Source organism: Mitosporidium daphniae (assembly GCF_000760515.2).
Source record: "Mitosporidium daphniae strain UGP3 chromosome Unknown contig-73, whole genome shotgun sequence".
In the NCBI taxonomy this organism is placed as follows: Eukaryota; Fungi; Microsporidia; genus Mitosporidium; species Mitosporidium daphniae.
The window spans coordinates 1-25,480 of NW_013546150.1; the positions used below are offsets into that span (position 1 = coordinate 1).

Consider the following 25,480-nt stretch of genomic DNA (forward strand, 5'->3'; position numbering starts at 1 on the left):
TTAGCTGGACGATAGGCAGCCTTAGCCAGATGATCGGTCGCATTAACTGGACGATCGGTGGCATTAGCCAGATGATGCATAGAACTAGTCGGACGATATATGGAGTTAACTGGACGATCGGTACTATTAACTCGATGATCGGTAACATTCAAGTTTGACACCTTACTATCATTGGCAACTAAAATCAGAAAGTCGTACAAAAATTTCATCTCATCATTACCAAGGCTTTTGTTTGCGGAAAAATGGTTGCACATGGAGCGAAATCGGATCTCGTGGTTTTTAATTTTAGCTAAAGTGGATTCAACATCAAAATCTTTGATTGTCGCATTTGGAAAATGAGATTCATTAGCCTTATTGGGCAATTCAATAATGGCTTTCATACTTTCATTGCCCACATTCAAAGAGACAGAGTTGTTTTTAAAGTCTTCTGTAAAATTACCATTTAGCAATTGCATTCGCGAGGAAGGCTTTGATCGCGGAGATAGTTGGGGAGAGGATTGTACTGTAAATTGAGACTGAGGCGGCAATGGTGCATATTTTCTAGAAAAAGAGGCTTCTTCAGAAGCAGGTCCTCGTGAAAAAGAAGAATGTGACATGGGTCTGGATAAATTGGGAGTGATTATGCGATCCAGAATCAAAGTCTCTTTCTTGTAAGCTGAGCTACCTTCTTTCATAGGTTTATCAGAGCTAAAATTACTTGGGTAAAATGGATCTTGGCGACTTTTAATTAAAGAAGGACACAACAGGAAAACGAATAAAGTGGCATCAGGAAAGAAAAGCAAAATTTCAAAAAAGAGCAAAATGGAAGAAACCAATTCTGCACGGTCAAAGCTAAAGCTGGTTGAAGCGATAGCATTTGCGACGCATACATCGGTACTTCCTGAAATAACTTGAGGCGGGCTAAACCCATTATTTTCAGATAGCACCTTCATCAGAGGCTCACCAGACTCCAAAAGCTTTCGTCTCCGTTCATGACGAAGCTGCCTCATATCGCATGGCGAATTGGATGCAAGCAAAGATGTCTGATTTTGCAGAAATATTTTCTCGCTTTCACGTAGTGCATTTGGATATGGCTCCAACATAGTAAATGTGGCAACTGTAATCGGAATAATTGAAAAGAAATGTATGACTTCCTGTTCTTCTTCGGAGAGCCCAGATGTATTAAGGAGAGCCAGTACAACAGAAAAAAGAGCTATCAAAGATCTAACTGTTTTTTTGATGAGAATACAAAGGAGCCTGTCCTTGATTCCAGAGGCATAGAAATAATATGATGACACGCCAAGAGCAAAAAGAAAGGCCCCATTGCTAATTAAAGGTGCTGACGGTTGTGCCTGGTTCATCTGGTAAAATCCATGGGTATTTATATCAGCACTTGACTGTACACTACCCGTACGATGCATAACTGGATGAGGTTGAAAGAATTGCCATGTGAAATACAACTACAAGGCGATTGGTAAATTAATTACCAAATAAAATGGTACATGTTATTTGAAGAATTAAATTCAAGGCTAAAATTTAATTTCATGTCAGCACCAAGCTCTGTAATTGTTCATCCTTTGGTGCTATTATCAGCTGTTGATCATTATGCCAGGGTCTATGGTGTACCATTACCTTCCTCTTTTGATGAAAAATACCAATCTAGCAAAAGTAGGAAAAGGGCTGTTGGAATCCTTCTGGGAAATTACGCTGCCTCCAGAGATGGGCAGATCACTGTAAATGTAGCCAGTTCGTATGCGGGTATTTTCGGTCATTTTTATTGCATAGTACCATTTGAGGAAGACGACAAAAATCCTGAAATTTGGTATTTGGACCATAATTTTCATGAGGCCATGTATGAGCTATGCCGTAAAGTCAATGGTACGACGATATTCGTCTAAATGTTACTTGTAGCCAAAGAGAAAATAGTGGGATGGTACCATACTGGCCCCATTTTGTGCCAGTCCGATATAAACATTCATACCTCAATTATGGCAAAGTATCGGCGATTTGCTTTCATTGTAGGTACACTTCCAACCCGATTCTGGTTATCATTGATGTAGCCCCGGAGAGCGATTCCATCCCAATCAAATCATACTCTTGCTTTGCAGATCCATCTACGTTTTCACATATTGCCTGCACAATTGGGGCAGAAGAAGCCGAAGAAATCGGAGTTGCTCACCTACTCAGAGACGTTTCATCTACAAAGAAACCATCAATAGAAAATCCGAGCCTCGCCATCAATCAGAAGGTGCCCATTTGTAGTGAGGAAGACACTCCCCCCGCATTGGCGCTTTTGTCTTCCATTGAGACTGAAATCGTTCCCCTTGCCATCAAGCATGACAATTTTATTTATTCGCTGTCGACCCTAGTGGACAATCTGAAGGCCATTGTTAAATTTTTGGATGACATTTCGACCGAAAATTTGCAGTCAAAAACGTTCATCATGAATCCAAAGATAAATTATCTGCTGCAAGATATTATTCACCTTTTGCCTTCGGCAGAGGATGACATTTCTGGAGCAATTGTCCAAACTTCAAACGACCGTGCCGCCATGACATATATTTCCACACTAACAAAGACAGTCATCGCTCTTCACAGCCTGATCGATAATAAGCTTTCAAACAAGACAGTTTCGGCCGCCTCATAATTGCAAATAAATCCTGAGATTTTCGTGCTCCTTTGAATTATAGAAATGGCCACAGCATGCCGAATTTTCACATGGCCGTCCATCAATGTACTATTGATGCTGCCTGTATGTTTATTGATAATCTAGTACACTGCTACTCCGAGCAGCACGAAACATATGCCCACTGCTGTGCGTGGTTTAATCTCATTCCGTAGGTAAAGGCTGCTAACCAATGTAGTTGATATCAGAGAAAGCGAATTTGCAAGTGTTTGCAGTCCGGCTATTTCCATTTTGTTGGACAAAAAGAAAAAGATAACGGATCCTGTCAGATTTACAAGAACACACAGCGAATAGTAAAGCCTATTGTTGATGTAGCATTTAAACAAAGCATCGGTGGTGCCCCATAAAAGCGCAACAAGGACAAGCAACATTGTAGCTTGCTCCATTATCAAGGGAATCTGCGAATTAATTGGAATTTGCAATTAGCTTTCCCAAGGGACAAGTAAAAAAAGGGCATACTCAAAACATGATGGCCATCAATTGGCATCACATCGGATGCTGTAAAATGGTTGCAATTAAATGTTGTGTGTGCACTTGGTGGCCGAAATCAACTGCAAAAGTAGCAACTGCTTTTAGCCAATCGAGGATTTATTGCCAAATGTGCACTTTATGCACTTCTAAACGCCCATTGAACAACACTCACACCGCTTGCCTTACTTGAGAGGCAAAACTAAACTGTCAACGAGGTAATTTGTTGCGTTGCTTGAGGGGGTGCTTATCTCAAGTAATTTGGCGACAAACGGAAAAAGATCTATACACGAAAATGGAGCAAACTTTGAATAAGGCGCTTGAAGTTGACCGGTTTTCCTTATTCTACCTCCGTGCGCTAGAAAAATGGCTTCCATTTCCGCATTAGGAAGAGGATACCCATGTGCACCAAGTGGTGGAGGGGAAACAGTCCGACTCGAAAAGTAATATGCTGGTTCGCATACGACAATGATGGGCGCTATCCTGTCATTATTACCATAATTCCATTCGGAGGGAAGTTCCGACTTTAAATACACCTTAAATTTCCCATGTTTGCGGGAGTATTCTGATAATTTACTATGGATCTCCTTTCCATCTACAGGGTTAGGAAATACTTGAATACAATCGTCTGCCAGCGGCCTTATAAAGGAAATGGTGTTATAGGAGACCGAAAAGGTTAAATTCAGAGGGAAAATATCTTCTGCATAAACGATATTTTTTGAGGGAACATGTGTCATCCCATGGTCGCTAACGACGATCAGGTTGATTTCTTCAAAAATATTCCTTGTTTTCAACTCTTCAATCAAAAAGGCAATAGCATTATCAACATCTGTCAGGGCATCGTTGATCTAAAACTTTAAATTCAATCAATCCCAACCTCTTTCGAGTTGGGGCCATAGGTATGGCCAATAATATCGGTGGTCGGTAAATAGGTTGCTATAAAAGACGGTCTAATTGATGGCGGATAATCAATCCATTTTAAAATGTTCTTCATCTGTTTTATGCTCCCATAGTTATCTTGATACCTAATCAGATGGGTGGGTATTCGACCGTTAATAACGGTCGTGCAGCCGGGCCAAAATGCAACGGCAGATGCTAACCCTTGCTCCTGGGCTATGTTCCAAATCTAAAAATAAGGAACAAAAGGATACCGGATTTGATTTCCACCATTTCGGATCTTTCATCGTTGGGTTCCTAATCATAAAATGATCTTTTAAATTTGGATCGTAAAATTCATTGTTGATAATCCCGTGGATATCTGGATATACGCCAGTCACCATAGAAAAATGGTTTGGGAATGTCAAGCTAGGAAAGATCGGATGCATATCTGAACTGATGCCGTCTTTTGCAAGCTTTTTAAGCGCCGGAACGCAGTGCCTGGTAAGATACTCTGAGCGGAATCCGTCCAGGGAAATCATAACAACAGTTTGATTCCAGCTTTTCCATTTGCTTTTATGTTTAAAGTTTTGGCTCTCAGCAGGCGTTGCCTCCTCATTTAATGAAACGACGTCTTGAGAAATGATATTTTTTAGCTTTAAAATATCGTCATCATCATCGCTCAATAGACGAGATAAATTGAAGTCGCTAATATTGTAAATAAGAAAGCCCAAAATTGCAAAGCAAAGGATAAAGCTCACGATCAAATATGAGGACAATCGATTTCTATGCCGCTTCTGAAGTCTGTTAGAAAAAACTACATCTGAATTATGGTCCGGTTTTGGGGGAAGGAATGAGCTCATACAAACCCGACACGCAGCGAGTTACTATAGAAATTAAATTTTCATTGGCCAAAATTCGTTTCAATCAAAATCCCAATACAACTTTGGGTGTTTTAATTTTAACTATGAACCATCAGTGTCCCATTGATCCAAGTATAGCGGGCTCATATGATAAATGTGTCCTTCCATCGGATGTCATCCCAAGTGACTATGTTATTGAACTCCATGTCAATCTTAATAGTTCCGAATTTTTTGGATTAGTAATTGTTGAGATTGCCATTGTAAATACCACCAATAAGATAGTGCTGAATGCCAAGGATTTAAGCATTTCTCGAAAATCATTGCTTATTATAGACTCTAAAAAGTAATTGTGCTCTCCATCTTACTCTATTAGCTATTACCCCAGTAACATTTTATACGACGATAAAAAAGAACAAATTTCTTTCGAATTTCTCAGGGATTTTCAAACAGGAATGAAGGGATCTCTTTATGTTTACTTCCAAGCAAATATAGGTGACAAATTAATTGGATTTTACAAGTCAACATATAATACAAATGATGGCACAATCAGGTAAGCCCCATGTCTTTTCCCCCACAACTTTAGACAACTTGCTTTAACAAAATTTGAACCAACACATGCCAGAAGGGCATTTCCTTGCTGGGACGAGCCAGATAAAAAGGCAAAATTTACCATTTCCCTCCAGGTGCGCAACCACCTCACTGCGCTTTCAAACATGAATGAGAATGTGAATGTCGTGAAGCATATTTCTCTCTCCCACGAAGAGGGGTGGAAAATCGTCAGCTTTGCCACGTCGGTAACGATGTCGACGTATTTGGTTGCCTTTGTGGTTGGCGAGATCGAGTTCATTGAAGCATTCACGAAAAATGGAAACATCCCCGTTCGCGTCTATGCACCCATCGGCTTCATCCACCAGGGCCACTTTGCCTTGGATGTCGGAGTGAAGACGCTCGACTTTTTCACCGAGTACTTTGGAGAATCTTATCCGCTTCCAAAAATGGACATGATTGCCATTCCAGACTTTGCCTCCGGGGCAATGGAGAACTGGGGCCTCGTCACATACCGAATGACCCTGCTGCTTTTTGACGACCAATCGTCAACGCTGAAAACCAAGCAGCAGGTTGCATATGTCGTGGGCCACGAGCTGGCCCACCAGTGGTTTGGCAATCTCGTCACCATGCAATGGTGGTCTGACCTTTGGCTCAACGAGGGCTTTGCCACATGGGCAGGGTGGCTTGCAGCCGACCACATCTTTCCAAAATGGGAGATCTGGACCGAATTTGTGGTGGACGACCTGCAGTCTGGATTGGCTCTGGACTCGCTCCGCTCGTCGCACCCAATTGAGGTGCCAGTGAGAGACCCGTCTGAGATTTCGCAAATTTTTGACTCCATCTCCTACTCCAAGGGCGCATCTGTGATCCGGATGTTGGAAGCATATCTTGGGCCAAAGGTGTTCCAAAAGGGCCTTCAAAACTACATCCAAAAGCATCTCTACTCCAACGCCCGCACTGATGACCTGTGGGCCGCCCTTGATGCGACCTCTGGAAAGGACGTCACCCAAATGATGGCGCTTTGGACCCGCAAAATTGGCGTACGCGTTGCTTTGGGTTTTACTTTTTTCTTAGTATCCGGTTTTGACGGTCTCCCTTCCCACACACTCGCCGTCGACACTTGTGGTGGAGCAGCATCGGTTCCTGTCCTCTGGAGATGTGCAGCCCATCGATGACGAGTCCATCTGGCATGTGCCGCTGAACCTTATTTTTGGGTCTCTCACATCGAACACACCGCCATCGACCGCACACCCGCTCGTGCTGATGGAGCGAAGGCGAGAGATTTCCATCCCAACCCTGGATAGCTCGGACAATTTCATCAAACTCAACGGCGGCCAAACCGGCTTTTACAGGGTTTCCTATCCTGCAGACATGATCGAAAAGCTTGGCAATGCCGTGATCGCCGGCATGCTAAGTGCCTCGGACCGGCTGGGGATTTTGAATGATGCCTTCAGCCTGGCATTTGCGCTGCACGTGCCCACGGTCGATGCGTTGGGTCTTTTGGAAAAATATGTTTCCGAAACGGATCTCATCATTTGGATGGAAATCAGCGGCCAGCTGAGCAAGCTGAGATCCATTTTTTTTGAGCATGCAGAGGACACTCGAGCTTCGCTTGCCAATTTGACGCTGCAGCTTTTTTCGCCGCTTGTTGAGCGTCTTGGATGGGATTTTTCCTCTTCAGATTCAGACAAAGTCTCCCTTTTGCGTGCACTAGCCATTTCTGTGTGCGGGTCAAATGGCAATCAGCGCGTGCTTGCCGAGGCCAGACGCCGCTTCGATCTGTTTGCGGACAAGGGAGATCTTTCCGCACTGCATCCGAACATTCGCGGGCCGGTGTTTTCGATGCTGGCCAAGTATGGCGGTCTTTCGGAGTATGAAAAGATTCACCAAATTTACGTGACCTCCGTGAACGTGGCAGATGCCAAAGTGATTGCCCTCTCGGCGCTGTCCTCGACCCGCCAGCCAGAGCTGATACGACGCACGCTTGAAATGGCGTTGGACCGTACCAAGGTCAAGTCGCAGGACATCATTTACATTTTCCGAAACATTGCCGGAAATGAAGCTGCTCGCCGCGTGACATGGGATTTTGTAAAGGCGCACTGGAACGAGCTACATGATGAATTCTACAGAGGCTCGCTTTCCCTGCTCTCCTCTGTCGTGGGTGCAAGTACCGGGATGCTCACCAAAATCGAGGATGCCATTGAGGTGAAGAAATTCTTTGAACAGCAAAAGGACGTCGCTGCCATTGCCCGTGTCGTTGAGCAGTCGCTGGAAAAGATCAAGAATTCTGCCCAGTGGATTGAAAAGGAATCTGCTTGCGTTGAGAAATGGCTAAAATCCAAATAAATTGCCCCCATGTGTTGCGCATTGCTATTTTCAAGCGGAAGAAGCCCGAGTTGCCTCCTGGGCCGGCTGTGCCTGTTTGAGTGGCTGGCCTGGGCCAACCCGGCGATCGCTCTCAAAAGGCCCACCTTGTTGAGATGCCCGGCCGAGAAATCACACGAAAAATCCAGAGCTTGACTTGTTTGCGCTTACCGCAAAAGGGTCTATTATTTTGAGGCGAAATTTAAATTGTTAGTTTACATGGAGCCATTGAAAGCGCCAGGGCGCATGGCTGATTATTATCGGTACACATGCCCCCCCATTGGCCAATAGCTAATTTTTGCACATTCCGCACGCCAATCAATAGTTGTCAACGGCATGTTTGAGCTAGCAAGTGAGCTTTATTTTACATTTTTTGGCGATGCACGTTTCCAGCTCCATCGTAAGACGAGCAGTATGTGTCACCGTTCTCGTGTTTTTAATCGTTGTGGCTCTGGTTTTGAAAAGCCCGACATCGTCTGGGGAGCCATCAACTGCGGCTGCAGCTGCCACGCCCAGTGCCATCTTGATCCCCAAAGTCGAAAACGCCTCCTCCAAAACATCGCGGATAATCTCACTCCAAAAACAGGACTCATTTATGTGGCTAAAAAATTCCATAAAAAAGATGCAGACCCACTATACGGGTTTAGATGGCATGCTGACTGTAGCAATTACAGCGTGTATTTGCATCGCTACGCTACTTGCGTTAAGAGTTGCATATGGTCTGGCCGTTCCGGCACGTTCTCGATCGAAGCATCTTCATACTTATATATTCAAGCTAGCTGGGATATGCACGGTGATCGGCTTTAGCGCTTATTTCATATCTTCCACAAATTCCTCCACAAATTCCCCCACAGATTCATCCACAAATTCCTCCAAAAATTCCTCCACAGATTCCCCCACAGATTCCTCCAAAGATCAAAAAGCTGAATACAACAGAGCTAATGGATTATTCTGTAATTTCGCAGGTAAATATCCTGATTACACATGGAGGTTGAAAAATGTGACCGACTTTTATGTTTTCTTCAATGGGTCTCAAGATAGGACGTATTTTCCTTCAGCATTGAAGCCCATGTTTTACTTTCCCAGGCAGGATGGCTTTTTTACTGCAGAAAAAATCCCGTCCAACGAAACTAGCAGCCCACCCAAATGGATTAGGTCTTTTTATTGCACCGAGTCTATCGAATCATTTCTCAAAATCTTTTTCATTTCTAGAGGCTTTGTTAATAACAAATCTTTTCCTGGGGAAACCTTTCGTGATGAATTAGATCACCACATGAAATGTGTTGACAATCGACAAAGCTTTCTTTTGATCCTTACGGAAAACTTGGACTCTTTTCTCAAGAACGACGACGAAATATCCCAGTTTTTTGACCAGAAAACTCTAAAAAACGAAGATTTAGTACAAAAGTTTTTCAAAGGCAATTATTCAAATGCTGCTGAAGAGGAGCAGAAACTACGGTATGCTGTATCTACTCATTTCAAGAAATGGGCTGATCATGCACTGGTGCCAGCTGTAATTCAATCCCATGGTGTAAATATTACCGTGAAAGAAGACAACACCCTTTCTTTTAAAGGGGCAAAAGGTAAAATCTGGGAATTGGGAAACTATGTTGCTAAAAACGATTCAAATTTCACCTTTTCGCTTCAAGGCTTGACGAGCGGTGTATTAAAGATACCCATTTTGGGTGAAAAGCTCGAACCTTTAGATCTGCTCAAGGGAATATATATTTGGAATCAAGATAAAATGGATAACTTGGATCATATGAATATGAATATGAAGGCTGCACAGGGCGCGTTGATTGATGCAAGTAATTCCACAATTACGCTATTGGGATACATGTATCGGAATTTAACCGCCAAAAATAGTTAGTTCGAAGTTTGTTGGTGCGCCAATCGCCATTAAGAGGGGTCTATAAAATTAAAATTTAAAATATCAATTCCACATGCAAGCATTGAAAGCCGAATTAGAGGCGAAAAAGGCATCACTTGAATATACACGCTCAGAATCACGTAAATTGTACGTTGCAAGAAGAGATATTGAAAAAGAGCGCGTGAACTCGTATCTATCTGCACATGAGGAGCGCCAATTGGTCAAAAAGAGATGCATTCCCCCACAAGAGACTGTTCCGTGTCAGCCTATTTCTTCTGCAGAAAAAAAGGAAGCATTACCCCACCAAGCTTCTTACAGCAAAGCTGCAACGATAAAGATAAACACAATTGAAAATTCAGAGGAGAACCGATTTTCCACGCTTCTTTTCGAGCATCAAGACACACTTTCTCTCGATCTCAAGATGAACAAAGAACACGGCATGACATCACACGAGTTCCTTTTCCTATTTTTCAAGTTTGTTCATTTTAATTTCTCACATTAGAAAATTGCTACTAGAATGGGAAAAGGCCGAGATCCGGCAAGAACCAACCAACGGACAGGTGCTCCATCCTCAACTGCCCCACGAGCATAAGCCCAGGGCATTTCCGGAAAATCAAATGGCCCTGAAGGGCGTCGAAACGAAAATGGACCAGCCTGAATCTTTGCATCTGAAGGTGATTAGCGAATTGCAGCCTGTTGTCAGGAACAAGCAGTTTCTTTCCGAAATTTTTACCCAAACCAGCCAATATTTGATGCCGTTTTTTGTGCTTTTGCAAGAACAAAATATTCCGGACTCGGTGATTGAACACCTTATGGAGATTGTCGGCTTTTTGCAGACGAAACAATATGTCAAGGCAAACGACGCCTATATACGCCTCTCAATAGGTAATGCGCCATGGCCTATTGGCGTAACCATGGTTTGTATACATGAGCGTTCAGCTCGGGAGCGTATTCACTCGAATCAGGTAGCACATGTGCTAAACGATGAGCGTCAACGCAAGTGGATCCAGTCCATCAAGCGGTTGATTTCCTTTTGCCAACGCGCATACCCACCTGCCCGTATTACGCAGGCTCTAGGCTAGCTATAAATACCGCAGGGTCTCGTCTCATTTGGAAATCGGGGGGGGGTTTAATTTCCATTTCGCTAGCGTTCTGACTCCGCCCTTTGATTTGTTTTGGTCTAGTTGTATGATTAGTTTATTGAAGGCTCCTTGGTTTAAGCCAGCGCGCCTGTATGAATGTGCGCTCGAGATCGAGGCCATCTCTCGCGTTCACGGTCCGCCGCGTGACGTACCTGTTTTCCAGGACTACAAATCCTGCTCCTGAAAAAAGCGCCTTCGCGTACTCTGCCAATAAATAGTAAATGGGCATGTCAAATGGGATCGGTGAAGGGTATGGTTAATGGTAAAGTTAGCCCGAATCACGGGTGATGATAGGAAACATAAAAAGTAAAGCGTGGAGGCCTACCTGCAGAAAAGAAGAAGGAAAGCGTCCCATCCTGCCGTACAAAAGTATGTTCGTCAATTTTTCTGTCCTCTTTAAAGCGGAGCTGTGCCAAATCATTAACTGCATAATCGCGGAAGAAGAGCACACTACCTGGCCGGAGGAGCTAGGATTCAATGCAGAAAGGCTTACCTCAAAGGCATTCCGGACCACTAGATTATGGCTGGCTGGAGGTACTGCTGAAAGCATAAAGACGAGCGTCGCGAGTGTAAAGCTTGGATGCATCTTGGTCGTGTCAAGTAGGGAGTAAAAATTCTTCCATGTTGGGGCTGGACTGGCATCCAAGCACAGGCCTTGCATGCCAAAATTACAGTTAATGTCTTGATTCTTGTGCATGGGAAGGCCAAGGGCCAATTGACCCTGAGAGATATCTGTGGCAAAATCAAAAGCGGCCACCCAAAGCCGATGTGCAAACCGCTCATATTCGGGTGATTCCATGATCAGCTTTACTGCCTCTGTGGATATCTCGACACCATAGCAACGCAGCAATGGAAACTCTCTAAGTAACGGAAAAAGCAGATTCCCTACACCACACCCAATCTCAAGCAGGAAATGACCTTCCCCCTCTCCAGACAACTCTGCAAATTCAGTACCGAGCCAGTGACGATCACGGAAAAAGTGGTCCTTGTTACGACGATAAAAGAGATTCCAGCTCTTCTCACCACACTCAGAAAGGTATTTGGACGTCCAAAATGGCGGTATCACCATCACTTAAATGTACAAAATTTATTCAAACTTCGGACACCTCTGATAAGTGCGCATCCTTCAATTGAGCCGCGGCTATCGACCAAAAATCGGTGAGCCAAAGATCAGCATACCAAGGCACACGCTAATGATAGATGGCAAAAGGAAATTTCAATTTCGATGCCACGACCACCGGGAGTCTGACTTGGTGACCATCAGGGTTAGGTCAGAATTCAGGATGCCATCGTGGGTCCACGCCAGAAATATCTTGACAGGCCTTCGATGCCTGTGAAATGAGCTCGACGATAGGTGCATAAAGTGAGACTGGCAGTGGTTGCTTGACCTTGGATTCGCTCTGGACGGTAGCTTGGGTTCCGGCTGCTGTTGATCCCCCATCCTGAATGTCTTCTTGGGAAAAGACGACCTGGCTCACGTAAGCAGAGACATGTGCAGAAATGATGTCCTTTTCTTTCTCGCAAGCAAGAACTTTGATGCGTTCTAAAGCCCCTCGTGCATGAATAGAGGGACCACGAACCCGTTGCTCCATCGTTGGCTGGCTACCAGCTAGAAGATCAAAGAGATCGCTAATTTCTTCAGAGCGATGGGAAAGTTCATCCGCAAGGGCATGCACGGATGGCACAAAGAGCCCATCTACAAAAACACGGCCCAAGAATGTTTGCAGTGCAGGTCCCATACGGAACACAAGGGGAGCATGCAGCACACGCATACCCGGTGCTTGGGTATCATAACGCAGCGATGAAGGGTCAATTTTGATAGCACAAGCAGAGTTGGGCTGCGTCGACATTTCTTGCGAGGCATTTGGAGCCCGTTCAGTGGCTGATAAAGCCAGTTCATGTGCCGTAGCGTCAAGACGCTCAAACAGCGCAGCGCCAATCCAGGAGAGCCGACCGTGCGCCAAAGGGCCTAACCCAATTGAGGCTAAATCGCGCTGCCGTACGCTTCCCAGGATGCTCCATCCCGTGATCAGAGCAGCCCATTGTAGTGCAAACGACTTGCGATAAAGCCAATAGTCTTGAGAATTGGCCAGCCGTGCAGCTACGAATGCTGCCAGTACTGAGGAACACGCCATCTGTATGTCCTGTTCTTTAGCCGGCGTTTGGGGCTTCATTGGCCCTGCCGTTGCAATTTCTACTTCCGCCGGCTGAGCAGCGGCGCCGGTGGTCGTATTTAAGCATTGAGCCATGGAGAGCGGGTCTACAATGATGTCTGGAGATGCAAGAACAACCATGCAGGATCCATTTCCATTCAGAGCATCAGAGGCAATTAGTGGCAACAAAGATGAATTCCACGTGAGCAGCGGAGATGCCCGTTGGCGAACCAGACGCCCCTTTGAGGCAACTCCGCCCAGCATCCAAAGAAGCCGCGATGCTGTGGCCGCACCAAGTATGGCATTGACCCTTTCGGTGTCATTAAAAATGGTAATAGCCCGCACACTGCCATCACTAAGATATACCACAAGCCCATAATGACCATCTGTTTGGCGCAGGATGGCACCAAAGGAGTCGATTTTTGTAGATGATGCCCCAGTATCGCCTTTGCGTGGTAATACCAAACGCTGACCAGGTAATTCGAGCTCATCATCCATTGGGAGACGTGGGAACGAAGAAAGCCAACGCGAAGTTACATGCACAGGGCTCACTACCACATTGCACCGTTTCTTTTTTGAGGGCAGGTGATTGTTTTTCTTTGCCGACATTAGGCTGTTTTGCACTTCCCCCAAAAAGATGATCATTGTCTCCGTGGCCAAAGGATGGACTGCCCGTAGCATAGACAATAGCGCTGCCATTTCGTCTCCATTAGAATCCAAAGCTTTGCTTCGAATACGTGCTGAAAGCGGATAAAAGAGAAGATTCGGGAAAAGGCGTCCAATGCGCTGCAATAAGCTTCGTAGCCTGGAGCCTAGCTCCATGGTTGAGCTAGAGCCCGGAGAATCTCGCAAGTCATCAAGCATTTCTTCCAGAAACGGTAGCCACGGAGCCAAAGGAAGCTCTGCCAAATACAGATCAAAAATGCCTGCAAGCTCTGGCGCCATTCGCAACATCTTCAAAATCATAGAAGCAAGTAACAAAGCTTGACTGTGCGTGCACCCATTGCTCAGTCCAGAGCCATAGCGGAGATCCTCAGCATCTTCATCGCAAAAAGAGCGCTCATGCGAAGATGAGTTTGTCCCGTTTGGATCAGAAGAAGAGGCAGATGCCACAGAAGATGATGCTGTTGAAGGATCATTGCGTCTTTGGTTGGCATTTTGGTGATGAGACGCAGAAGAGGAAGAGGATGTTCCAAGAATCATTGCCTGCAAGTAACAGTGAATAGCATGCATTGCAAATGTTTGTGCGTTAGGCTCCTCCGGATACGGTGTCAATGCAGTAAATGAGGTCAACGTCGACGGAGAGGTTGTCCCCAGTGAAGTGGCGGATGTGATATTCAGCGAACATGGTGGTGGTTTTGCTAGGCCAGGAGATCTTCCAGCGGTCAATGAGGATTCATCTGCGGAGCACGTGCCAGCAGCTTCCACGCCCAAATCATGATTTTCTTCTTCTTTTTTGGCGATAAATGCACGGAAGCGGCGGCGATTATAATGACCCCAGGCAGCCCAGGCGCGTCCGTGGTTGATGTCCAGCTGTACTGCTTGCGAGTGAACCTTGTTTGCTTCTTCAATTCCGGTGAGGTTAAGAGCCTCCAAAAAACGGCCTTTAAGGGAAAAAAAGTCCGACTTTTGAGAGGCGCCAAAGTATGCCAAATTTGTAGAGTTGATAATCTCAAGCCCAGCTACAAGCAACAACGTTCCCGGAGACGCACAGCATGCCGTGGAACTGGATTTGGCTGCGCCTTGGTCATCCGCACATCCTTCGGTGGCTTGTGCCGTGCTGCTGTTGGTGTCCGTATTTGCACTTGTAGCCCCTCCACTAGCACCACCAAACGTAGCAGCAGCGTGAAGTGGTACGGCCGCTGTCAGCCATGGTGCTGACAGCGGATCGTAAAATGCATCAAGATAGCATTGTGCTTGCTCGCTCAACTTCCAAAAAGCATCTTGAATCTCGATGTTGGGCAGCGTGTAAATCTTATTGAGCAGCTGTACGCAAATATCTGGAAGACGATGGCGACGAGCTACAGTCGCAAAGCGATTGATCAGCCATGCGCTTTCATGATAACCGCGATAAATCAGGGTTCCTCCAGAAGATGCAGCAGAAGAGGCCGAAGATGGGGCCGTAGATGGGGCGTTCATATTGCCAGGACCTGCGGCTCCACCCATTATCACCATGTTGTCTAGTTCCGTAACGGTGGCTGCAAAGAGCCCATTGATGGCCGAAAAGAGAGACTGCCTCCAAGCAGCCAGCTCAGACCATGCCCCAATGGAATCATAATGGATGGAGGGAAGCCGTTCCCGCCAGGTGCCCAAGATTCCTCTGAGCTCTTGCACCATAGTCAATTGGGGCTGGAGCGGTGATGCATTGGAAAGGTGAAGATTGCCCGCTCCACCGCCTCCAGCACCAAGGAAAAGTCCGGCAGCTTCCTGCACTTCCACAAAAAGCTGAAAGAGAATTGATAGCGAATCATTTTGAGATGAGCCGATAAGTGGCCATGGCATGGCGGCCCATTGTGCAAGAGTCACCTGGAAACCTTCCTCGATAAGGCGGCCCAACTCAGCGACACGCCGACCAGAGAGGACTGTTGATCCAGAGGATGCGTTAGCTCCTGGCCCATGGATCCCACCAGAAAGGCCAGCACCAGCGCTGGTACCAGTACCGCCCCCGCCGATATTTCCAACAACTCCCGTGATGATTTGATGTAAGTGAAGCAGAGCATCGTAAAAAAGACGCTTAGGTGTTGGGGCATCCGCAACAAGCTCTAGTGCCGCGCGCACAGCGGCTTGATCTTTAGAGGTGCTCCAGTCCAACAAGCGCCAAGATGCATCAAGTGAGAGGTCGATGTCATTGTCTACCTTTGCAAGTTCAACCAAAACGTCCCATTGTTGCAGCCGCCGCGCAGCAGCGATCCATCGCTCCTGCCATTGTTGCATTTCATCCCCGCCTTCTCCGAATGAATGGGAAGAGGCATTTTCAGACTTTTTTGCATCACAAGATGAACCTTTCCGGGCACCATAAGCATCATAATAAAAGGAAGATCCATCACCGCTAGGGCAAGCGGTACTATCACACGGATCTTTCATGATGTTGACGATGTTTCCAACTTCGTTCTTGACAAGTGGTTCTGTGGCAAGACGTCCTGCTCGCGCAACAGCCTGCGCAGCCTCCAAAACTACTTGTGCACCTTCAAGATATTCGGCCTGTTCCAGCGAGCTCGCAAGAATGGTCTGCCCGTGGCGTGCCTGGCATCTCCGTGCCCCGAATGCACCATCACTCTCTCCCATTGCTTCATATAAATAGCCGAGAGCCTCATAATTTTGTGAAGCCCTACACATGGTCTCAAGAGAAAGTACAGGTGCAAACCAATTGAAGTTTTTGGCAAGGTACCGTAGCAGCATCTCACTGAGCCCAAACTGTACCATGATTTGGGGATGATGTAATGCGAGAGCTGAAATAGCCTCCAACAGCGTACATGCCGGTAGCGTGTGGTTTCGCGGGGACCAAGAAGTGGAAGAAGAGGAGCTAAGCAAATGATATGGCCGTGATAGATTGTATGAGAGATCAGCCCCTATGGTTGAGAGCAATATCATGTCGGTTCCTTCGCGTTCGCGGTTTTGAGAAGCAGCTATGGCGATTTCGCCAAAACATCGTACCCAGCATACATGAGCCCAAGCTCCATCTACACGGGCTAGGGCTGAAATCGGACCTTGAAATTGGGAAAGTAAAGGTCCTCGAGCACGTTGTATGAGGGCCAAAGCTTCGTGGATCCAATATGAGGTCGCAATGGCCTCCCAGTTCTGAACGCCAAGAATATAACGCAGGGCTTTAAAGGGACCCTCCAGTGATGGTTGCGCAAATTCAAGAGAAAGATAAATCACCTCAATTAGCTGATCATACAGCTCAGGCTCGCCTCGACATTCTACCATCAAAGATAAAAAGTCTTTCTGTAGTTGAAAGGTTACTTCTGAATGTGCAAATGACGAGCAGGGCATCGCTTCAGGGGTAGATCGGGAAGGAAGATCCATTGATACATGGGACTTTCCATACACCAGACAAAGTAGCTGAACCATAGCCCGGCGCACTTTTCGGATACTTCCGAGCCGAATCTTGGCTAGAAGTAGGCCCAAATCACCCCAATGGTGAAGATTATGATCACCATCTTGGCCATTTGGGTGATCATCACGGCCGGCTCCAAAGTGACCTTCCATGGCCTGATGGCCCGAATCAGAGGAATTTTCGCGGAGCTTCGCGTAACAAGAGGCAGCCATAAAAAGCAAGTCCATTTTCTCTTTCAACATGAAAGTTCCCCCGTTGAGCCAGTGAAAAATTCTCACCAGAATATCTTCGATTACGGCAAGAGGATAAAGCATCGGATGCGAGGTAATCATTCCGATCACGCCAAGGAATTTTTGTCGCTCCTCGCTAGATGAGACCAAGTTAGATGCCAAAGCATCCCTTTCAATGATATCAAAAATGAGTATCATTGCTAAGCCACGAATGGTGGAGAGTATCTCTTGAGGACCGCCCATTAAAATATCCTTTTCCGTGATAATGGCGGTACAGAAAGCAACCTCAGAAGCAGAGGCCGGGGCTCCCGGCGCAAGTGCTTCGCGTGCCAGATCTGACAGCATGCTAATTAGCACCGAAATAGGAAGCAATGTTGGAGGTGCAGCTGCGATGGAGGCGGTAGATTTCGCCTGAAAGTCATTGTTATCTTCGTGAGCGTACAACACTTCACCAGCTATTGTCGGCAAGGCGGCAGTTGTACGTTTTGAAGAAACAGCGCCAAAGTTCGACCAAATAAAGAGCAAGACAGGCAGCAGTGAAGGAAGCGAAACTATGAGTGCCGGATTGAAATCAGAGGGAACAACATCCAGTCTTTCCACAACTTGACCGTTTTTCTTATAAAATAAAAGACCAGAAAGCGACAGTGAAATACGAAGCGAGAGCACAGATGAAAGAAGAGGAGAAGATGTCATTGCAGACGAGAATGAGTTTGCTCCCCCACTAACACCATGTTGAAGCAGCGATGTTGGGTATGAAAAAAAGAACCCAGGAAAAAGCGAAGGGATACGCTCCATAATTATCTTCACATATCTTTCTCGCTCTTCCTTGGCATTTACGCAAAATATCATTTCAAGCAAAAAGAGGGCATTAAGAATCGATCGTAAAGGCTTAGGCAATTCCGAAAACGATGTCGCAAAAGCTTGAGTAGCCATGGGAGGTTCGGCAGACGAGGATGCCTGAGCTGCGTTTGCAGGCAGTGGGATCATGGACGCAGTTTGTGCTGGAGAGGATTGGAAAATCTCATCAACCAAATGCCATGGCAAGGAGAGTCCAGCTTCTGCAGCAGACATAGCCAGTTTTAATGCATATGCATCATACTCCAGGCAAGGCATTGATGATACCGATGCTGCCAAAGAGGCACCACCACCATTACACACCGTTGATGAGGGGTTCACCGGTGGCGTAAAGGTAGGCTTTGCCATGAGAGAAGAAGAACACAGGGTATACCCTTGGCCAGAAAGGATGATTCGAAAAAGGGTTTCAGAGGTGCCCTCCCAAACACCAGGCCCAAGGATCGGTATCAAAGGCAAAGGTTGAGCCGCCTGGGCGACGCGAGTCCTTTTTCGCACGTGATGCTGCTTGGACGAAGATGTTGTTGATACTGGAGAAGGAGTCGTTGCAGATGAGTTGTTAATGGAAAGAGTTATAATGCAATCGATAATTAAGAGCTGGCCACTTTTCATAAGATCAGAAATAGGTGATTGTGGCTGCGAAAGTAGCGAGCTTATCACTTCCAATGCCGAGTACCACCACCAACAAGGAGCTTGCCCCATTGCAGCCGTGATCTGCAGGGGAGATATGGTTTTTATTGGCGATGGGACACCTGCTGTTGAATTTTCTATCTTTGCTGATGAAGGAATCCCCAAAAAGGGAGGAAACCCTGGAGCTTTGTATGAAAACGAGGTTGGTATCACGCGAGCTTGATTTGAGCAGGCGGTCATTGAAGCAAGAGCGCTCCAAACAATTCCGTGTTGTTGAGAAAGTGACGCCATAACATGCTCGGATCCAGATATTGAGCCAAGGCCTTTTGTCATAGGTGGGCCATAGCCTGCAAGTACATGCAGAATGGCGGAAAGTACGCGTTCGAGCGACATTGATAACGCTATTGTCAGGATCTCTATCACTGCAAATAGACGTCGAGAATCAACAATAGTGCTGTTTGAGCCACCAAAATCTAGCAATACACGGAAAGAAGACTCGAGTTCTCCATTTGCACCTACTTCATTTGGATGAGATGCATAAAGAAGCACCTGAGCCGCAGCGAGATTGTACCGATCCTCGTCACCGTCGGTAGGAAGTTCCTTGGCAACAGTAGTAATGGTAGTGTGGCACCACTCGTTTAAAGACTCCGAATTGAGACGAACCGACATTTTCGCGATGGCAAAGAGAAGGGCAGAAGAGCAGAACCCCCGCTTTTCGATGATTTTTACCAATTTTTCTTGTGAAACCTTGTCAAGTTCTTTCAAATCATTGATCCAAGAAACAAGAAAGGCCTCCCGAGCAGCCCAATTAGGAGGGTCATCACAGGGATCAACGGCATCGATAAGGCTGCAAATAAAGTTAAGATCACACTGTATACGCTGCTCAAGAACCTGTGGAAATGAATCCACCAATGCAGCTAGTAGAGGTAGCAGCAGAGGTGCATTTTCGTTGCAATGAAGCACACCATCGCTAGAGGACACCTTCGCTATATCAGATGCCTTAGGAGCTGTGGCGACCAGCAGGGCGGTACCTGCTTGCCAAAGAACATCTTCGAGTGAAGTGGCAAAGGCATCTCCAAAACGAAGCAGTATCCGCTCTCCTCCCTTGCGGGGCTTAACCTTATGTCTTTGGATCATCCGCACAATGAGGGTTGAGACACTCTCTGCAAGCTGCGGGCTCAGAAGCTTGCATACTGAAGAGGATCCGGAAGCGGAGGGATTCTTGCAAGACAATGGATCTTTGTCTTGTTGAAGATGCCCAGAAAGAGTACCTCTTTGTAAAGAAAGAAGCATGGAGGCAACGACTTCGGAAAAATTTGCATTGGCCCCTGGGCTGTCCCTCCAGCTTTGATTGTTCTCTCCTAGATCGAGACGACTGGCCAGAAGCTCCCAAGTTCCTGGAGAAAGCACAATGTCCCGTGCCTCACTGTGCATCGCCATGAGCTCACAAAAAAGCCCAACAATACGATCATCCTTCAGTCGTTCTCCCCCAACAATCACTTCAATGGTAACCGAAAGGTGTTTGCAAAGATAGCGCAGTACGGGCCTCCTGAAAGGCGAGGCTCTTGTCCTGCGAACCATTTCTTCAAGTGAGCACAGAGCGACCAGCGTCTCTTCTAGAAATACTGATGAGGTTGGTGGAAGCAGATGGAAGACATCCAAAATGGCTACGATGATGCCGATTTCTGGCGCCAAGATTTCTGGAGGCCCAGAAGGAGACGCCGCCTTGGCAGCTTCAGCCCATTGCCTGAGATGCTCTAGCAACTTGCGACCAATTTCGGCTTTAAAATAAGAAGTGAGAAGCTCAAGTAAGCGGCCGAGACCCTCTAGCCCAGGTATGGTTAACCGCTTATAATCGGAGAGGTTCATCAACACGGGACGAAGACCGTGCTGCATTAGCTCTTTCGGTAGCTTGTGCTGCATGGCTATGACGAGAGCAAGACCTGTTTTACTTGCGCCCACTATATCAGGATTTCGAGCATAAAGAGACTTGAAAAAGATGGACACAATTCGATTCCTGAGTGCCAAATGGTTTCCCGGTGCTGAAAAAGTAGGCGAGCCCATGGCTGCCGTAAGGAGCCGGATGCAAGCTATGCGAAGCCGGGCCCCGAACGGGCCATTGCTTCCCTTGGCCACTGCTGATGTGACAGAAGGTGAGGAGGCAATCTGTGACCCTGAAGGAGTGGTGGCGCTCGGTGCAGGCGATGAAGAGGTTGTGTTTGAGGCTGCATGTGCTGGACCTGCACTTGAAGGTGTAGCAAGCGATGCTGAGACCGAATTTACTCCCATTGAAATTGAAGATTGATCTTCAATGGTATCAGCCATGCCCACACAATCTGTAACCAAAGCAAGAAAAGATGGGGAAAATTCCAAAAAAGACGGATCTTTTTTCATGACAAAAGCTATCGCTTCAATTATTCCGATCTGATGAGAAATAGGAAGCAAAGAGATGTCTCTTCCTTCTGGACCGCCAAGCCACTCTTGCTCAATGATTGTAGATCGGATGGGCTCAAGTAGCTTACAAAGAGCCCGACCTGCAGCAGATGATACCACAGGAACGGGTGGGGTAGTTATTCCGGCACTTGGAATAGAAGGCCGTGCATCTTGTGTGGGGACCGATGAATTGAGTGTTTGCGATGATGTAATCGCAAGCGCTGGCTGCGCAGCGGGAGCTGAAGATACCGGTATATGGGGTAAAGCACCAAGAGCCCCAGACTTTGCAGCAATAACATCCCCATCCTGCTTTTCAAATTTCTTAGCCAGCTGTTCAAGCATCCCTTGTGCCATGGCCCTATTTTTTTCCAGAGGAGATGCAAGCTCCTGCGTCAAAACCCCAAGCAACCCTAAACAAGGAGTGTCGTTCCTTTCCTCAATAAGAACAAGCAAAAGGGAATCAAGGGCACGCTCGGGCGCTATCTGTAGCGAGCAAATGCCAACCAAATGCTGACTAGCCAACTCAAGGGACTTGAAAAGGGCTTCGGCACAAAAAGTGAGAGTGGTATCTGCAACTGAAAACCTTTTCTTTTTGGAGAATATTTCGCGTAACAGGTCAGATCCAGAGAGACGGGCATAGATGGACTTTTCTCGGAAAAGCCCGCATATTCGAAATAGGATGTCCTCGACGCCATGCTGGAACTCCTGTTGAGACAATTGCTTAAAGGCAGGATGATTTTGATAACATGTCCCGCGCAAAACTCGAAGCAAAAGAGAACACGCACAAATTCTCAGCTGTGGATTTTCAGAACATAAATACTCGTCAAAAAAAATATCAATAATATCGCTACTGCGCTCGCTATCCCTCATAGCATCGGCAAGCCCCAGTTCGAGGTTTTCTCTGATTTGATGCAAGAACGAGGCCGAAGGGAGATGATGATGATGATGATGATGCTTGTCGTCCATCTTTTGGAAATCATCGAAAGTTTTATCGAGAATTACGGGGTCATTAACGCAAAAGAAATGCCCGTCCACGGTACTAGTGTGGTCCGACTCGTCGTGATTAAACCAAGAAAAGTAGGCTAGATATCTGATCTGGATGCCGATCAGCTCTTTAGTATGCCTTAAGCGCTTTTCCTCCAAATAGGAACGAGTGATACGAGGAAGATAATGAGCAGGTGATGAGGGAGATGCGCTATCTCGCTTCTTGAACGACTGCTGTGATTCTGGCAGCCACAAGAGCTCATTCCACTGTGAAATAAGCCGATGCAAAAAAGCCTGCTCGTGCTGAGCCTCTAAGGGCACCTGCAATGATGAAGAAAGATGCGTCTTGAAATTTAGTTGCCGTATGGGTCTCTTATTACGTCCTGCAAGCTTTCCAAGGATCCTAAGCGCAGTATGAGCAAATTGGGAAGGATATGGGAGAGGTCTGCAATGAGCCCAAAGAGCCTCAAGCAACTCTGGCATGACACTGGACAAAATGGGATCGAGAAAATCCTGCGTCAAATTATCAATACAAAGCTCCAGAGTCCGCAAGCCTTGAGACAGCAATTCAGGCGTCATAAACGTTGAAGACGATGAGGAAGATGAGGAGGAGGATGACGAGCCACTCGAGATGTTAGACGTAGGTGCTGACGCTTGTGAGGCGGCAGATGTTGCTGATAATGGTAGAGTAAAGCCGCCTTGATTCTGTGACGCCGTACCAGAGGCGGATGGCATCATAATCATCATTGACATTGAAGGTGAGCTTATAACTTTTAACGAATACACAAGTGGCTTCATCAAAAGTGAAAGATATGGAAGCAGCACAGAAAGACGCACAGGAATGGTAAGCGCCAGCTCGACAACCAAATCCTTCAGCAAATCCGTGGGTTGTGGGTATGAAGGCGTTAGCGGTGTGTTTGATTCATGGCTACCTCTGGAAAATGTCTGAAGAATCTCAATGGAGTGAAGCAGGGCATTGAGTGTCTCAAGAATTGTTGGCAGAATAGGAAGAATTTCACGATAAAGAATTTCAAAGCGGCCACCCCCAATGGCTCGAAAAAGAGTTCTAAGAAGCAAAAGGGCATGAAAAGGCTCCTGTGACACTTTGGAAGAACCGCAACGTAAACACGAAAGGATCAGTTCAGGAAGAAAAGCTGCCCAAACACCCTCGATTTCTTCTGGATAAGCCCCCAAAGCCATCAACATTAATTTCATTATACGCTGCAGACGGGCTGCACTATCAATATTCATCACTTGGGATAGCTCATTGCCGCCGAAAAGATTCTTGGAAAGCCATCGAAGCAAATGAAGAAGTGTGATTTTGGCAACCTCCGGCCCTCCAGGTCCAACCAAAAAAACTTGAAGAAGTGCGGAGAGTGCAGGCACAGATGTAATTGCATTGTATATGTTTGGGCAGTTGGAGGAAATGATGTCCGAAAAAACAGAAACCTCCAGCAAAATGAAAATCTGCGCAATCTGCTCCACCATGTCCTTTTCCTCTTGTGCGAGCTGGCTTTGCAAAAGAGACGCATCATATGCCAATCCTTTGGCAAAAAAATTGATCGTCTCACACGAAAGCGAAGAGGAAAGACCAGAAGAAGGCTCTTGGATGCATTTTTGATCGGACGCACAAAGACGCACCAATGTGGCTACAAGATCCCCAAAAAGACGGACAAACCAAATCGACTCCTCATGAAGGATACCTCGAACCGAAAAGATTGCGGAAGACAAGGGGGCAGGTGATGGTTGAAGCGAGCGAAAGGCGAAAAAGATCACTTTAAGGCCTGTAACTAGTGCACGAAACAGAATTCTAAAATTTTCTATGCCAGTTTCTTCAGAACCGAAAACAGGCGTTTCCGAAAGCATATGAATGGCCCTACAGTACGAGTAAAATATTCTCCAATAGGCCTCTTTCCTATTGGCCATTGTAAGTTGCGGGTGGGAAGCAAGAGGAAGCCCGACCACAAAGTGTTCCGCAATCGTACTTAGCAGCCTAGCCGCCACGGCCCTGACGCCAAAAGAAAGACCGGAGCGGTTATGCTCGGACTCTAGCAAGCTTACAAATGCCGGTATCAAAGTCCAATTGAAAAGAGAAACCGGGATTTCCGTTCTAAAATGGACTATAAAATCAGCAAATGTGGTAATAATAATCGGTCGCAACGTACGCGCCGCTGTTGATTGCAGAGAAGATGAACAAACGCCCTCCTCGTCGATGGAAAAATTGAACAAATGACATTTTGATGGGTCAAGAAATTCGCCCACTTTTGCTCCAAGATGGGGCCTAACATCCTGCGTTAGCATTAAATGGCGAAGAGCAATCAGCACTTCCCTTCTTAGCCCATATGAATCTTCTGGAATGATTCCAGAAAGGCTCATCAGTAATTTTGGAAAAAATGGTGCAAATGACTTCATGGATATTGGAATGGCCCTGGCCATAAACGTTAGCAGGGACAAAATCTTTCATTAACGAAATAAAAGTACCTTAACGTGGATAGAAATTACCTCTAAAGGTAAGCTACTATCATCCAAAGTAGTCAACTGTCGATCCAACAGTGTGGTACGCGAAAATTCGACAAATTGCATCATTAAAGGACCGTTAACAAACAAGTCGGCCATGGGTTTCTTGTAAATCTGGAACAGCACCACGATGATCAGCGGACATTCGGTGGCAACTTTTAAAGAATTTGATGCCGATGGTTGGTGAGATGGAATGCAATGCGAAGCGCTAGAAGATCCCATTGAATGCGAATGTATCCAACTAAATAGATCCTTTACAAATGAAAGGAAGAAAGAAATCAACTGCGACAAAGTAACCGAACTAGGCGCTGCGGATGGTGGAATCTGTGCCTGCGGTACCGGTGTCGTCTCCAGCTCATGCTGCACCTTGGAGAAAAGGGTCTTGTGCCAATCAACAAAGATCTTTAATATGGATAGCCCGGTGCGCTCACTACAACCGGGGCTAGAGAGCCATGTTAGAAGCAGAGAGATGATAGTTTTTGGCTCCAGCACTTCAGTCCGACGCAATGCTGAAAGAAGACGAAGTGCATCGAAAACATTGTCGTCCCTGTGAGAAGAAGAGAAGGGGGAGCAAAATGAAGAGGCGCTTGTTGAGGGTGTTTCTGTATTTTGTGCCAAAGACAATTCCAAGACATTTTTCATTAACACCGCTTTAATTAATTGCGAAGCCTTTTGCATTAAGGGGTCAAAAACGCAGCAGGAAGATGGAATGATAAGGAAATATTCATCTACAAGCACATTTATCGATTCTACGGCAATTATGACAAAAATGGTACCGGAAAATTTGGCATGATCTAGGTTTGCTTCGACTTGCTCTGCTAAGGACT

At 46.2% G+C, this 25,480-nt stretch overlaps 9 protein-coding genes across 9 annotated transcripts; 5 read left to right on the forward strand and 4 right to left on the reverse strand.

The window, feature by feature from the left end:
* DI09_73p10 (uncharacterized protein) lies at window positions 1-1,400 on the reverse strand (the record flags this gene model as incomplete). The annotated part of the gene is made up of 1 exon (XM_013381355.1): window positions 1-1,400. A coding segment is annotated over one exon (1,400 nt), but the record flags the coding sequence as incomplete, so codon positions are not given.
* A 123-nt stretch (window positions 1,401-1,523) lies between these two features.
* DI09_73p20 (uncharacterized protein) lies at window positions 1,524-2,626 on the forward strand (the record flags this gene model as incomplete). Its single annotated transcript, XM_013381356.1, has 2 exons — window positions 1,524-1,831; window positions 2,002-2,626. 2 exons carry the CDS (start codon window positions 1,524-1,526, stop codon window positions 2,624-2,626), a joined length of 933 nt encoding a protein of 310 aa, XP_013236810.1.
* A 692-nt stretch (window positions 2,627-3,318) lies between these two features.
* Window positions 3,319-4,872, reverse strand: DI09_73p30 (uncharacterized protein; the record flags this gene model as incomplete). The annotated part of the gene is made up of 2 exons (XM_013381357.1): window positions 3,319-3,981; window positions 4,234-4,872. 2 exons carry the CDS (start codon window positions 4,870-4,872, stop codon window positions 3,319-3,321), a joined length of 1,302 nt encoding a protein of 433 aa, XP_013236811.1.
* Window positions 4,873-4,976: 104 nt separating this feature from the next.
* Window positions 4,977-6,596, forward strand: DI09_73p40 (uncharacterized protein; the record flags this gene model as incomplete). The annotated part of the gene is made up of 3 exons (XM_013381358.1): window positions 4,977-5,215; window positions 5,258-5,422; window positions 5,495-6,596. 3 exons carry the CDS (start codon window positions 4,977-4,979, stop codon window positions 6,594-6,596), a joined length of 1,506 nt encoding a protein of 501 aa, XP_013236812.1.
* An 88-nt stretch (window positions 6,597-6,684) lies between these two features.
* On the forward strand, window positions 6,685-7,767 carry DI09_73p50 (uncharacterized protein; the record flags this gene model as incomplete). Its single annotated transcript, XM_013381359.1, has 1 exon — window positions 6,685-7,767. One exon carries the CDS (start codon window positions 6,685-6,687, stop codon window positions 7,765-7,767), a length of 1,083 nt encoding a protein of 360 aa, XP_013236813.1.
* A 397-nt stretch (window positions 7,768-8,164) lies between these two features.
* On the forward strand, window positions 8,165-9,655 carry DI09_73p60 (uncharacterized protein; the record flags this gene model as incomplete). The annotated part of the gene is made up of 1 exon (XM_013381360.1): window positions 8,165-9,655. The coding sequence occupies one exon, from the start codon at window positions 8,165-8,167 to the stop codon at window positions 9,653-9,655; it is 1,491 nt and encodes a 496-aa protein (XP_013236814.1).
* A 73-nt stretch (window positions 9,656-9,728) lies between these two features.
* Window positions 9,729-10,737, forward strand: DI09_73p70 (Prp18-domain-containing protein; the record flags this gene model as incomplete). Its single annotated transcript, XM_013381361.1, has 2 exons — window positions 9,729-10,108; window positions 10,158-10,737. The coding sequence occupies 2 exons, from the start codon at window positions 9,729-9,731 to the stop codon at window positions 10,735-10,737; spliced, it is 960 nt and encodes a 319-aa protein (XP_013236815.1).
* Window positions 10,738-11,065: 328 nt separating this feature from the next.
* On the reverse strand, window positions 11,066-11,866 carry DI09_73p80 (uncharacterized protein; the record flags this gene model as incomplete). The annotated part of the gene is made up of 1 exon (XM_013381362.1): window positions 11,066-11,866. One exon carries the CDS (start codon window positions 11,864-11,866, stop codon window positions 11,066-11,068), a length of 801 nt encoding a protein of 266 aa, XP_013236816.1.
* A 202-nt stretch (window positions 11,867-12,068) lies between these two features.
* DI09_73p90 (uncharacterized protein) lies at window positions 12,069-25,331 on the reverse strand (the record flags this gene model as incomplete). The annotated part of the gene is made up of 4 exons (XM_013381363.1): window positions 12,069-22,810; window positions 22,856-24,256; window positions 24,302-24,593; window positions 24,639-25,331. The coding sequence occupies 4 exons, from the start codon at window positions 25,329-25,331 to the stop codon at window positions 12,069-12,071; spliced, it is 13,128 nt and encodes a 4,375-aa protein (XP_013236817.1).
* Between the last annotated feature and the right edge of the window lie 149 nt (window positions 25,332-25,480).